The following is a 15,926-nucleotide window of genomic DNA, read 5'->3' on the forward strand; positions in this document are numbered from 1 at the left end:
CTTGTATAAAGACGCATTTGAGACATTAAATCTTATGCTCTAAGATGTACTTAATCTTTTTTTTTATTTTTTTATTAAGTATTTTCAACATTATTACATCCATTCAAACATAATAAGATATGGATTATAAAGAAATTATACACTATCCAAAACCAAATTTTTACGCCCTCAGGCACATATCCATCTAGCCCACAAATGAAGGAAGACATCTCATTATTCATATAAACTTAACAGGAATACAAAAATAGGTGTGGAGGGGAGGAAGAAAAAACAGACTTACCCCCCTTCAATAACCTATTATATAAACCCCCCCACTAAGGGTACGCTAGTAACTAGTCTTGTTTCCTTCCTTTAAGAAAAAGTTCTAATTGGGAAGGTTCCCAGAACACATAATCTTTGTCTTGAACATGCAGAATACATTTGATGCACTTAATCTTAATCAGACCTTATGTCTAGGTCGCAAACTTTTCCACCTTCTCTTCTAAATTTATCCATTTTCTTATATTTATTCTTTAATTACCCTCCAGACGTGTTCTCCTTAAATGTTTCTTTATTTTCAATAAAGATTGTAGTTCATCCCCCTCTCCTTTTGTATCAGTAATTAAATTTGTACGTTTATACCTTATGTTTATTTGTAATACAATTATTTCATTTCTGTCCCCTATTTTTAAATTGTTATACACTTTGAAGTACTTGACATTGCGTGTACAACAAATTTTTAATAAACTTGAAACTCAAACACTTTAACGTCATAAGTGCATCTAGACAACTGATCCATCATCTCTCTCCCCTCAATAACGATTAACTTGTTCTATTGATCACTCTCTCCTCAACAATGGATTTCCCTGTCCTATTAATTCTCTTTTTCCACCCCTCTTAAAGTCAATCAATTTGTACCTTTGCTTAATCTTTTGTAAACTGCATAGAACTTCATGGTACTGCGGTATATAAACTGTTATTATTATTATTATTATAAGTGTTCAAGGCTTGTATGGTTACGGCAGAGCTTACAGGAATGGAACAGGGACAGCAACAAAATTCTCGGGGACAGGTCGAGGAAATGTCCCTGTGTCATTCTCTAGTCAAAAAGAAAGGGCTTTATTTTCTTACGAAATGTGGTATAGTTAGGTTCTGCTCTGATGTACCTAAATCTTGAAAATTAGCAGTTGTCAAACCCATAATGAAGAAATCAAACTTGGACCCAAATTTACCTAGTAACTACAGACCAGTGTCTAATCTGCCATTTTTTATCCAAGATCTTAGACAAAATAATCCTAAAACAACCCATGGTGATAATTGTATTAAGCAGGATATAAAGGGGGGAGGGAATGACACCCCTTACCTGGGAACCTGAAGAGACACTAATATGTTTATAAAAAAAGGTGACAGAAATGCCTCAGAGGTTTTTGACACAGCTGCGTTGTTGAAGTGTGTGATAGTTATAACATAACAGTTGACTGTAACTAAAAGTCATAAAAACAACTTATAAATAAAAGAAAATAGGGTAGGGGTCAGACTGACCTAATAAAATTTTTCACTTTATAAGAACATAATGTTTCTTTAATAATGCTTGGGAATCACATAGGTCTGCTGGGATGTCCTGTGATTCAATAGCATGTGATAATTTAAGTCATTATTGTTCCTAAGGAAAATTACAAATGAAGCATGATTAAGAAGAAACCATGACTACTAAGGAAGCTATGGAACCATGGGGTGCAAGGGGAAGTCCACCGATGGATCAAAAACTGGCTGGCGGACAGGAAACAGAGGGTTGGAGTAAAGGGACATTACTCAGACTGGCAATGGGTCACGAGCGGAGTTCCACAGGGGTCGGTGCTGGGACCGCTCCTGTTCAATATATTTATTAACGACCTGGAAGCAGGAACAAAATGTGAGGTTATTAAATTTGCGGATGACACCAAACTATATCGCAAGGTCAATAACATGGAGGACTGCGAAGATCTCCAAAAAGATCTGACAACACTGGAAAAATGGGCCAAAAAGTGGCAAATGAGTTTCAACATAGGGAAATGCAAGGTCATGCATATAGGGAAAAAAAACCCGATGTTCACTTACAAAATGGGGGGGATCAGCGCTAGGGGTGAGCGATCTTGAAAGAGACCTGGGAGTGATGGTAGACACAACATTGAAGGCGTCGGCGCAGTGTGCCACGGCCTCAAGGAAAGCAAACAGAATGTTGGGTATCATTAAGAAGGGTATCACGACCAGGACAAAGGAAGTCATCCTGCCACTGTATCGTGCTATGGTGCGCCCGCACCTGGAGTACTGTGTTCAGTTCTGGTCGCCGTACCTCAAGAAAGACATGGAGGTACTTGAGAGGGTCCAGAGAAGAGCAACTAAGCTAATAAAGGGCATGGAGGACCTCTCATATACTGACAGACTGAAAAAGCTAGGGCTTTTCTCCCTGGAAAAGCGGAGACTTACGAGGAGACATGATAGAAACCTTCAAGATCATGAAGGGCATAGAAAAAATAGACAGGGACAGATTTTTCAAATTAAGGGGATCAATAAGTACAAGGGGGCACTCAGAGAAATTGAAAGGGGAGAGGTTTAGAACAAACGCCAGGAAGTTCTTTTCCACACAGAGGGTGGTGGATACATGGAACGCGCTACCAGAGGATGTGATAAACAGGAGCATGCTACAGGGGTTCAAAGAAGCTTTGGGTAGGTACTTGGAAGACAAAGGGATTGAGGGGTACAGATAAGAGTAAAGTTAGATTATAGGGATGGGATTAGAGGTAATTTACAAAATTAATCAGGGACCACTGTTCAGGCACTAGGCCTGATGGGCCGCCGCGGGAGCAGACCGCTGAGCAAGATGGACCTCTGGTCTGACTCAGCGGGGGCAACTTCTTATGAGACATGAATAGAACCAACAGAACATTGTTAAGCATGCAATTTGTAATTAGATCCTGGTGAAGCAATTGTAATCTAACTGGAAGATGTACCAACTTTCTCAAAGGATCCTCAGCCACAAGAGGGCATCCGCTCAAACTCAGGGGCGGGAAATTTCATGGCGACACCAGGAAATATTTCTTCGCCGAGAGAGTGGTTGATCCTTGGAACGAGCTCCCGGTGCAGGTGATCGAGGCAAACAGCATGCAAGAATTTAAGAGCAAATGGGATGCCCATGTGGGATCCCTTAGAGGGTTAAGCCAAGGGAACCTGTCGCCAGGAGTGGGATCCCTAGGATAGTAGACTTGGGGGTGGGTCAGTAGAGTGGGCAGACCTGATGGGCTATGGCCCTTATCTGCCGTCATCTTCTATGTTTCTATGTAACTATGTATGTTAAATAATGAATTAATTGTGCTCTAACACCACAGCTTTCTGCATTGATCCCACAGTCTCTTACAAAGATCTGCAGCCCCAGAAATAAGAGAATGGGTAAGAAGCAGCACCTCCTGTCTTACTCTGTGTTTGGGGTTATTAATGGCTATGAGGTGTAATTTGAGAACACCTCTCTCCCAAAGGGCTAAAGATGAACAGTGAAATAAAGGTTATTTTTAATTGTTTTTCGGAGGTTTTCCACATAGAAGCTGGAAATGTACAAGCAAATGATAAACAGAATTTACATGATGCACTGGCTCTTGCCACTATACTGCTTGACAGGGACAGGCAGAAGCGGTTACTTTTCTACATTATGACAAAACCACATCTGAGTGCACAATCTCGGGCTATGCACAGTCCGTTCTTTCACTACCTCAATACAGCACTTACCCTGTACATGGAGCTGGGTCTCTGATCTAGGCTTGTATCAATCTTCCTGAGAGTTCCTCTGGGAGGTCTGCCCGTCCATCATACTTGGGAATCCTGAAGAAGTAGACAGACATGAGTGGTCAGAGTTGCAGCTAATGTCAGGAAGATAGAGGGCGTGCACTTCTAGGAAGGGGCCATCACTGCCACAGAGAGAGGAGAGAGATGTAGGAATATTGTGTGTGTGTACTCCCAAGGGACAGGAAGGGCAGTTGACACCAGGAAGAGAAAATACAAACTGATGCAATTAATTCAAAAATTATTAGAGCAGGTTCTAATGCAGTTACCGAAATGGGGAGCCTCCACTGAACCTGTGCCATGCACCAAGCTGTACTTGAATTTGCTTCAGATGAGCATATACACAAGCATGGATTTAAATGAGACAAAGCCAACATGGATTTAGTCATAGTAGGAGTCACCATCCAGGAAATAGGATCTAGGTGTCATTGTTGAGGGTTTGGTGAAACCTTCAGATCAGTGTGTGGCAGCAGCCGCTAAGAAATGGAATTCAAAACAAAGATAAAAATGTTATAATGAACTGGAGGAGTAGCCTGTTAGTACAGCGGACTTGATCCTAGGGAACTGGGTTCACTTCCCACTGCAACTCCTTATGACACTCAACACTCCACTGCCCCCAGGTGTGCAAACAAATTTGTGAGCCCACTAGGGACAGAGAAAGTGCCTGCATATAATGAGTAGAAGTAATAGTATAATGCCTTTGTATTGCTCTATGTCTATGGTGTGGCTGAACCTCAACACTGTGTGCAATTCTGGTCACCACATCTCAAAAATGATATACTTGAATTAGAAAACTGTGCATTTTGTGGTGAAGAAGCAGTTAGCTTAACAGAGTTTAAAAAAGGTTCAGATAATTTCCTAAAAGTCCATATATCCTAGGATCTTGCAAATATTTGTGACCTGGATTGGCCACTGTTGGAAGCAAGATATTGGGCTTATGGACCTTTGGTCTGTCCCAGTATGAATAACTCTTATGTAAGTTTTATAGAGAAGGCATTTTCAATTTACTGACTGAACACAGTGACCTTTTGGGAGTATGTTTTTATTATTCTCATTACTATTTTCATACCATTTTTTCCATCTCTGAAAGGTATAAAATCCAAAATGATTCACTGCAATTCATTCAACTACCAAAGCGCTAAAGTTTGGAATTCACGACCCAGAGAAATTCGTATCACTGCTATGTACGCTCTTCTGTTTATACTTTATCACCTAATTTGTTTAACATTTTCTTGCTCCTTTACTTACTATTATTGAAAAAGCTGGTATTAAAGTTTATTGTTTTCCTATTGACATCTTTGTTTTTTTTGTTTTATAAATCTTTATTCATTTTCTTATGTTACAACAAGTGTTCCAAATAAACTCATTAGAAACTTGAATATACACACTTGATTAACTCATATATTAACATCAAATTTAACATTTCTTTAGAAAATTAATATTATATAAAGTTATAATATTATGCAAGAAATCTAAATTTATATAATTCTTATTGAATATAATAATCCCCCACCCCTCCCTCCCTCCCAATCAATAATACATAAAAATCAACTTTATTGTAAATTCATTCAAATATTGATATAGTATGTAATATCAGATAATAAAATCCCACCCCATTTCCCCTCTATTCAAATATCTTATCATGGGAAAAGTTAATCATTCATTACAGAAATCTGTTAACGGTCCCCAGACTTTTTGAAATTTACTCACATAGCCTTTTTGTGTTGCAATGGTGAGTTCCATTTTGTATATATGGCATACAGAATTCCACCAGAAATTGTAGTTTAACATGTCATGTTTTTTCCAATTATATGTTATTTGCTGTATTGCTATTCCAGTTAAAATAAACAGTAATTTGTTGTTGCTTGCCGAAATTTGACTTCTTGCTCTCATAGTTGTGCCAAATAAAATAGTATCATATGTCAAGGCTACCGGATTTTCCAACATCCTATTAATTTGAGGCCAAATTGATTTCCAGAATGATAAGATGAATGGACAATAGAATAAAAGGTGGTCTAATGTCCCAACTTCAACATGACAGTGCCAGCATCTATTAGACCTAGAACTATCTATCTTTTGTAAACGAACAGGGGTCCAAAAAGCTCTATGCAATAGAAAAAACCAAGTTTGTCTCATGGATGCTGACACCGTACATTTTAACCTCCAAGACCAAAGTCCAAGGCCAAAGTCGTGGCCATTGAACCTCAAACACTGTGTGCAATTCTGGTCACCACATCTCAAAAATGATATACTTGAATTAGAAAACTGCATTGAGATGCAGTAATTTGGTGCTTTATCTCAATGCTCCAAATGTCTCTAAGACCATTTTTTGGTTTTTTATTTACAAATCCAGATATTAATTTATACCATTGTGCGGCTTTATGATCTGTTAAATCCATCTGGAAACATAAGAATTCCAAACTATGATAATTAGTAAGATTTTTCCATTCAGGGAACCCTGCCTGAATGGATTGCTTCAATTGCAACCATCTAAAATATTGTGACTTATTAAGATCAAATTTATGTTGCAATTGTGAAAACTCCAGCAACTTACCATTTTGTATTACATCATCCAAAATACGAATACCTGCTATCATCCAATGTTTCCAGATGATTTTAAAACCGCCAACCTTGATCTTGGGGTTTAACCAAATCGTTTGTGTTGTTGATTTATTTATTGGAATAGGAGTTAGATTACTTATATATCTTAGAGTTTTCCAAGTATCCATAAATATTTTATGCTCTTTATATAACCTTGGCATTCTGATATTAACTACATGACTAAGACGCAAGGGAAACATAAGTCTCCACTCTAACCAGAACCAGTCTGGAATATTATCAGTGGGCTCTGGGAGGATCCAATACATACCTTGACGTAAAATATAGGCTTGATGGTACCTATAAAAATTGGGAAAATTTACCCCGCCCTCCACAATTGGCCTTTGCAACGACACTAAAACAATTCTGGGGTTTTTTCCAAGCCAAATAAATTTTGTCAAAATCCTATTTAATTTTTTATAAAAAGATTCATGAAAGAAAACTGGTATCATCCCCATTTGGTAACAAACTACAGGCAAAATCATCATTTTAACAGTTTGTACTCTTCCCCACCAAGATAAATGCAAAGGATTCCATTGCTCACACATTTCTGTCACCTTTTGTAATATGCTTTTTTCATTACTTTTCATTGTTTCGTCCACTGTTTTTGTAATCCAAATTCCCAGATATTTAATAGCCTCCTCCTTCCAAACAAAAGAGAATGCATCAAATAATCCTTTTGTACAGTGTACATTTAATGGAAGAACTTCTGATTTATTCCAATTTATCTTATATCCTGAGAATTTTCCAAATTTCTCAATCAACTCAAGTAAATGTGGAATGGTAGATTCTGGATTCCTCAAATATAATAGTAAATCATCTGCATATGCAGATACTTTATATTCTCTATCTGAATGTGGTATACCTTGTATTTCCTTTACTTGTTGGATAGCTAATATTAAGGGTTCTAAAACAATATCAAACAGTAAAGGAGACAAGGGGCAACCTTGTCTAACTCTCCTCTGTAAATTAAATTTTTCTGAAAAAGTATTATTAATATATAATCTAGCAGAAGGGGAGCTATACAATGTTTGTATTATTTGTGTGAATCCAGGACTTATACCAAACCATTCCAATGCTTGATACATAAAGGTCCATTCTACTCTATCAAAAGCCTTTTCTGCATCTAAAGAAACAGCAAAAGTAGGCTCATTCATTTTCTTTGTTAAGTATAACATATGGAATGCCAATCTGGTATTATGAGATGAATGTCTTTGAGCAACGAATCCTGTTTGATGCATATCTATAATATGAGGGAGAGCTTTAGCCAATCTTAAGGCTAATATTTTTGATAGTAATTTACCATCTACATTTATTAAAGATATTGGCCTATAGTTTGAAACCAAAGTGGGATCTTTATTTGGCTTTGGCAAAACAATAGTTAAAGATTCTGCTATAGTGCCATTAATAGAACCTTTATTAAGTTGGTATTGATAAAGATTTAATAAATAGGGCAATAGAAAATTTTGAAATGTTTTATAGAATTCTACCGTATATCCATCACCACCTGGAGCAGATCCAACTCTAAGGGACTTTAAAGCTGTTCCTAATTCTTTTAGTGATATTGGTTCTTCCAGACTTCGTTTTACATGTTCAGGAATTTTTGGACCCTCTAACATTTTCAAAAATTCTAAACCATCTTTTTCTTTATTTAAATAAGTCTCGGAAGAATAAAGAGATCTATAAAACTTTAGGAACTGTTTTAAAATAGGCTCAATTTGTGTAAATGTTTCACCATTTTCATCTTTAATGGCAATTAATTTTGATTTCCTTTTTTTTCGCTTTAAGATAATTTGCCAATATTCTTCCCGCCTTATTTGAGTTACCATAATACAAAGCTTGTTGAGAAAATATATCTTTCCTGATCAATTTAGATGAAATCTCATTATATTTCCCTTTAAGTTTTAATAATTCTTGTTGAATAGAATATTCCCATTTTTCTATAAGTTTTAATTCTAAAATTTTAATCTCTTTTTCTAAATTTAAAAATTGTTTTTTAATCTGTTTTTTAAGATAAGCCGAATAAGAAATTATTTGTCCTCTCATTGATGCCTTAAAAGCATCCCATAATATTTCCATAGAGATCTCGTCTTTATCATTTAATTAAAAATAATCCTTCATTTTTGTTTGAAGATTCTCACAAAATATTGGATCAGCAAGCAATGTATTATCAAACTTCCAAATTGGTCTATTAGTATTTTGATCTGCAATCTTAATTTCAATCCAGACCCCACCATGATCAGATAAAATGATTGGATCAATGGCAGCTTGTGACACCTGATGTGCCAAATTATTTGAAATAAAAATATAATCTATTCTTGAAAAAGAATTATGAACATGAGAACAGAAAGAAAATTCCCGTCCATCAAAATGAAGTATTCGCCAAATATCTGTCAAATCGCAAGATTGTACCAAATTATCTAATCCCATAGATTTCATAAATCTACTTGGGTTTTTATCCAATAGAGGATCCATAACAGCATTAAAATCCCCAGCTACTATTAGGTTCGAAGTAGCCAGTGGTAAAATCAGTTGTTGAAGAGTCTTAAAAAAATCATTTTGATTCGAATTAGGGGCGTATATATTGAACAACGTCATGGTAGTATTTCCCATGTTCATTTCCACATTTACCCATCTTCCATGAATATCTGATGCTTTTAATTTGAATGAAGCAGAGCATTTTTTATTTACTAGAATAGCAACACCTGCTTTTTTCCCTGTAGCTGGTGAAAAAAAACAATGCTTGACCCAACCTCCTATCAATTTATTAGATTCAATAGTTGAAAGGTGGGTCTCTTGTATGAAGCATATATCCGCATTTTGCCTCTTTAAAAATAATAATGCTTTTTTCCTTTTTATCATATGATTTAGACCATTAACATTCAAAGATAATATTTTAAGATCCATTTATATTTTTATAGTATAATTTTCCAAATACAAATAAATAATGATTTTTATTAATAGATTTTCCCAGTACTCAAGATAATTTATGATATCCCCATTTATATCCTTCCCCCCTCTATATCCCTCCTTCCCATCCCCTCCCACCCCCCTCCAATTAAATACGAAAACTTGGATACGCAGGATGAGGTTAGGTATAAAATAACTCCCTCAAGCTAATACAGAATGTTCTTTAATTACTACTAGTAAATTATTTCCATCTATCAATTAAATTTTACATGTATCTAGCAAATATTTTTTTCTCCCCTTAAATCTATAAATCATAGACACAAATTTGATGTAGCGAAGTTCACATAAGAGATATATTATCTTACCTCTTGAGAAATTTAAATATAAATTTCCAATAAAATTTCCAATAATATTTATATTTATCCCAGAATCATCTTTACATATATTATATTAATATCTAGTAATTATATTATATTATAATTATTATCACAGTATTCGTTGTATTGGACATTTAATTAAATTAATGGGTCTTGGAGGAAGTTTTATGATTCAAAATCTACCTTAAATGTATAAGTACTCCTCCATTAATTTTATCTTCGTTTAGGTTATGAGTGGGAATCGAAAAGAAATATAATATTTCTAGATCAGAATGAAACTACTCTAAACAATAAATTTCATACTCAAATTTTTTTTTTTTTGGTCTCAGGGGAGAGTTCTGAGATCATTAGCCACTGTCTCTATAGATGATTGTTCTAGGGGAAAGTTCTTCCTTTTGGCCATTCTCTGTAGTATCTCAAAGAAATTTATGCAGTAGCAGCTGGAATAGCATACAATGAGAGGCTCCCTAGGGTGGCACAGCCTGACGGGCATAGAATGGATTTAGAGTAGTTAGGATTGGTGACTGTATGGCATGTTTGCTGGATGCGACCATTTTGTGTGTTTCACAGTTCCTAAGGTCATGCTGGGGGGAGGGCTCCCAGGTGCAGTTCCCGAGTGGAAATTACCTCATATTAAACTATGAATTGGAGCTCTTGTCTCCCTTTCTGGTTTTGATATGGTGCAAGTGTTTGGTTCCTCCCAAATCCTGAGCAACCTCTGGGAAGCCTGCAGCGGGATGATGCGAGTCATACATTCGGAAGAAAGATGTTTTAAAACGCAAATTCAAAACGGAAGTACATCCCTAACAGGAAATACTTCATTTCAACCAATCCTATTCTGTTTTTATACTTCACGATATATTTGGTAATATTATTGAAGACTTCCTCCTCCTCCCTTTTAAGTAACGCCTCCTGTCTATTTATAGCCAATCAATGCCACTCCCATATAAGGTTACCAAATTTATATCCTGTGTTAACATCTCATTCGGATCTCCATTATCACCACGATCTTACATGCAAGTATATTTTCATCAAATATTATTGTGAAACTTTTCATTTAAGAAATGTAAGGTCGTGTAGTTTATTTTATGTTTTTTCCTTTTCTGCTAAGAACGTTGTTTTTTGTATAGTTCCATGCTTGTGCATAAGCACGTGCGATTCCATTCCGTTATTTGAATCCAATCCATAAAATTCTGAGGTTTAACCGAAGATCTTGTTTGTATTTCTGTTAATAAGATCAATAATTATAAAGTAAAGTTTAATAAGGTATAAATAAATATATAAATAATCAGTATTAACCAAGAAATTTCCCATTATATGACTCTTAGGATGTCATAGGTTGTTCATGTTGGTCTAGAAATTCTTGTAGCTTTTTAGGGTCTGAAAAATTTTGAGTTTTGTTTGCAATTGTGATTTTCATTATTGCTGGATAAAGGAGCCCGTATCTAGCCCCTAGCGATTTCAGTTGTGGCCTCATGTCCAGAAATTTTTTCCTTTTGGATGCGGTTTCTCTCGCAAAATCAGGGACAATAAGTATTTTTGCATCCTGACATCTGAGATTTTTGTTCTCTTTGGCTAATTGACAAATTTCCATCGCTTGTTGATGTCTCAGAAGTTTAAAAATTAAAGTCCTTGGACCCGTTTGTGAAGTTTTCTTCTGTGCTGGTATCCGGTGTGCTCTTTCGATTTCCAACGCTGTCTTGAATTTTAATGGTAGCACTTTATGTAGAAACTGTTCCAGGAAAGTTATAGGATCGTTTTTTTCTACCCCTTCCGGCATTCCTATAATTCTTAAATTATTTCTTCTTTCGCGGTTCTGGCTGTCTTCAAGGTCTCTTTTAATTTCTTCTACCTCTTTCCATATTATTTTGCTTTGTCTCATGTCCAGATTAAGTTGTTCAGAGTTGTCTTCTAAAATATTTATTCTGTTTTCCGCCACATCTACTCTTTTAGTAAGCACTGCCGCATCATCGATAGCTTTTTGTAATTTTTTGTTGCTATCTAATACAATTTCTTTAATTTGCCGCAATTCTTCCATAACATCTGGGCTATCATCTGATGGCAACGGGACTTTTGAAGGAGGAGTGCTCGGCTCCGGCTTTGATCTCTTATTACTTCCTGTACCGGATCCACCAGCTCCTGAATCGCATTTGTTCTGTTTGCTAGATGCCATTATCTGATATTCAGCTTTTTTCCTTTAAAATTTAATTTTTTTTTTGTATTTTTGTATTTTTTTGTATTTTGTATTTTTTTGTATTTTTTTGTATTTTGTATTTTTTTGTATTTTTTTTTGTATTTTTTTGTATTTTTTTGTAAAATTTAATTTTTTTTTTGTATTCTATAAATAGGGCTTGTCTGTACGGAGCTATTCGTTTACCCAACCATCAGAATTCGCGTCCAAGCCACGCCCCCCCTTCTATTGACATCTTATTGGTAGCTACGATTGATCCAGTTCGTAAAGATTTGAATAATCTTCAGAAATGCCTGGTAGAAAGACAAATGTTACACATATTGGATAAATGGGCCAGGGCAATCTTTTTTAAGGTAAACCTATTCCAGTTTTAAGAAGATTTAAAAATTTAGGGATTCTGGTGGATTCTCATTTAGCATTCAATGATCAAATTTCTGAATTAATGAAGAAGAGACTTTTTTTTTTTTAACTCTTGGAGGTTACGTTCCATCAGACATTATTATTTTGATAACAAAACTTTTCATACATTTCTACATGTTTTTCTTATTTCTAAGATTGATTATTGTAACATTGTCTCAGTTCAATCTTAGATGCCTCCAAACTTTGCAAAGAAAATCACAAGAACCCGAAAATGCTAAGGAGGCTAAAAAGTAAACATCAAAAGAGTAAACCTCCCAGACCCCAAGAACTGGAACCAGATAAGGGGGAGAGACTAGAGCGGAGCTGGTGGATATAACTATCCCTTAATAAATGAGTGATAAACACAGGAAAGCCCTCAGTCACACAGCCACTCACTGGAAAATCCAGCGGAATAGGCTGTCACTGGCTTACACCCAACAGGGTGTTAACTGTGAAACATCCCCGGGCTTTTACACTGTGTATAATTTGTGATAAAGTGCACCCAACAGTGCTCGGTGTGAAAAAAGATAATAAATCAAAAAAACACACACTCCTTCCACTCTAAACAGCAATAGTCTCTGCCCCTTATCCGGGGGGGGTCAAATACAAACGTCCAAAACCAGCAAGGTGAAAAAACCAACAGGAAATACTTAGCTTCTCAGTGGAAACAACAGCCAGCGAAGATATTAATTCATTTATTAAGGGATAGTTATATCCACCAGCTCCGCTCTAGTCTCTCCCCCTTATCTGGTTCCAGTTCTTGGGGTCTGGGAGGTTTACTCTTTTGATCCAAACTTTGCAAAACACAGTTATAAAGTAGTTAGGTGATAAAAGTAAATTTGATCGTGTAAAACTTTATTTTTACATTATCATTGGTTACCTATTTCTTTTAGAATTCAGTTTAAAATTTTGTTATTAATACACATAGCTTTATAAAGTCTGTATTTCTGTTTTAAATCCTATGTTTTAGGGTAGCCACTGATCGGTTATAAAGCCTGTATTTCTGACCTCAATACTAGTTTTCAGCCATTGTGTCTGCTGATTAGGTGTAGAAGGGAGGGGCTGGGATTTACTACTAAGATGATTGCATTATTTTTGGGACAGTGCTGAGAATAAGACTGCCCTGAAAACTTCTAAAAGCCAAGTTACTCAGAATTTCCTCATAGGAGGCTCTTGAACAAACTTGAAGGGCTGAAGTTAGGACCCAAAGTGGTGAACTGGGTCAGAAACTGGCTGTCGGACAGACGCCAGAGGGTGGTGGTTAATGGAAGTCGCTCGAAGGAAGGAAAGGTGACTAGTGGAGTCCCTCAGGGTTCGGTGCTGGGGCCAATCCTGTTCAATATGTTTGTGAGTGACATTACTGAAGGGTTAGAAGGAAAAGTGTGCCTTTTTGCAGATGATACCAAGATTTGTAACAGAGTAGACACCGAAGAGGGAGTGGAGAATATGAAAAAGGATCTGCAAAAGTTAGAGGAATGGTCTAATGCCTGGCAACTAAAATTCAATGCAAAGAAATGCAGAGTAATGCATTTGGGGATTAATAATAGGAAGGAACCGTATATGCTGGGAGGAGAGAAGCTGATATGCACGGACGGGGAGAGGGACCTTGGGGTGATAGTGTCCGAAGATCTAAAGGCGAAAAAACAGTGTGACAAGGCACTGGCTGCTGCCAGAAGGATTCTGGGCTGTATAAAGAGAGGCGTAGTCAGTAGAAGGAAGAAGGTGTTGATGCCCCTGTACAGGTCATTGGTAAGGCCCCACTTGGAGTATTGTGTTCAGTTTTTGAGGTCTTATCTGGCTAAGGATATAAAAAAGACTTGAAGTGGTCCAGAGAAAGGCACTGAAAATGGTAGGAGGTTTGCATCAGAAGATGTATGAGGAGAGACAGGAAGCCCTGAATATGTATACCCTAGAGCAGGGGTATCCAACCTTTTGGCTTCCCTGGCCACACTGGATGAAAAAAAAATTTCCGGAGCTGCACAAACACTAACACTAGCTGATGAGCAAAAAAAAGGTTGAGCAGGTCCCAAATTTGCAATCACTAATATAGAAGATGTACGGATCTCATAATAAACCTTCATTAAAGGGACACTGTAGAGAGGAACCCAAAAAAAGCAGTAATGCTTACCCTGACTGAGTGATCCTCCACGTGCACCGCCACAGGCTTCCGCATCCCCGCTCTGATGAGCTCCTAGTTCTCCCATTCACTTCTATTACAGCTACGGTGAACCTCATCAGAGCGGGGATGCTGAATCAGCTGTCAGCGGCGCACGTGGAGGATCGTTCAATCAGAGTAAATATTACTGCTTTTTTGGGCCTCCCACTTTGAGCTTAGGCTCCCTCAAAATCAACATCTCCCCTGATGTAGCTAGTAGGGATCCCCAAGCCTCCATTGTTATGCTACTCAGACATTAGATCATATGGATTGAGACCACACTCTGGAGAAACCTACCAGATCAGATTGCCTTAATGAGTAATGATATGAGTTTTAAAAAGGCCTTGAAAACTTATTTCATTAAAGAATATGTGTTGAAAAAGTTGTAATTTTATTTTGATTAATTTTATCTTTGTTATGGAAACTGCTATGAACTTCTCGAGGTATTTGCGGTATACAAATAAAAACTGTGACCCACAATTTCCTATCCACAGCTGTGGCCTCTTATAAAAGAGGCAAATCCAATGCCTCCTCTCAATTCAGAGAAAAACAAAGATCCCTGACACTTGCAGGGTTGGGGAGAGCCAGTGTCAGCTGGCAGAACAGCTTACCCAGCCACCGGGGAATGTCTGTTCCGGCCATCTATTCTCTCAATCTTGTACTCCACACCCTCAATGAAGACACTGGACTGAGTGCTCATGTCTGGTTTCTGTCTCACCGTGTCTTCCTCTTCCTCCTCCCTCAACAGTATCTCCCGTTTCTGTTGGAGTTTTCGAGCTGCAAATGAAAAGATAAGTTAACAAAGCAGGAATGAAGAGATCTGTCAAGCATGTTGGGTCCATGCACATCATTGTTTCCAAAAGCAGAACCAGAGTGAAACCAAACCCGTTGACCTTTAACTCCTGCAAAACCATCTGCTATAAGCTGAGTCACTGTCCTTCTGTCAAATCCTACAGTTCAGATCAGCACAGAAGCAGTTCAGTGCACAAGTGTCCCTAAATCAACCATACTGTCACGTCTTACAGGGAGACCTCCTCTTCCTTTTCTCCTGTAACAGTCTAAGGAATTCAGCACAAAGGGGTGTTACTGAATCCTCAGTGCTGTCACTAGTGCATCAGGGCGTCTATGATAAAATGAGGAAAATGGTCAAAAAGCAGAGGTTAGAATGTAAACCAGATGTGGACATTATTTAAAAATACCATTGTGGAAGCCCAGACAAGATGTATTCCACATATTAACAAAGGTTGAAAGGAAACAACAGAAAACGAGTCGGCGTGGTTAAAAGTTGAAGTGAAAGAGGGCATTAGAGACAACCCCCCTCAATCCTTTAAGGATTCAAATGAAAAAATAAGGACACGAACACTGACAAGTTAAATGCAAAGCATTGATAAAGCATGCTAAAAAAGAATATGAAGAGAAACCTGAGCGAGGCAAAAACTCATAGTAATAACTTTTTTAGGTACATCAGAAGCAGAAAACCTGTGACAGAATCTGTGGTACCGTT

At 37.1% G+C, this 15,926-nt stretch overlaps 1 protein-coding gene across 13 annotated transcripts in view; it reads right to left on the minus strand.

The window, feature by feature from the left end:
- Window positions 1-14,998: 14,998 nt before the first annotated feature.
- Window positions 14,999-15,926, minus strand: part of LOC117355920 (protein scribble homolog) — a 393,083-nt gene continuing 392,155 nt past the window's right edge. For all 13 annotated transcript variants that reach the window (XM_033935046.1, XM_033935039.1, XM_033935045.1 and 10 more), the window contains one exon: window positions 14,999-15,199. In XM_033935046.1, coding sequence (XP_033790937.1) covers window positions 15,030-15,199 — 170 coding nt within the window. In that variant the 3' untranslated portion in view covers window positions 14,999-15,029. The remainder of the gene's footprint in view (window positions 15,200-15,926) is intronic.

Source organism: Geotrypetes seraphini, chromosome 2 (assembly GCF_902459505.1).
Source record: "Geotrypetes seraphini chromosome 2, aGeoSer1.1, whole genome shotgun sequence".
NCBI classification, from domain to species: Eukaryota; Metazoa; Chordata; class Amphibia; order Gymnophiona; family Dermophiidae; genus Geotrypetes; species Geotrypetes seraphini.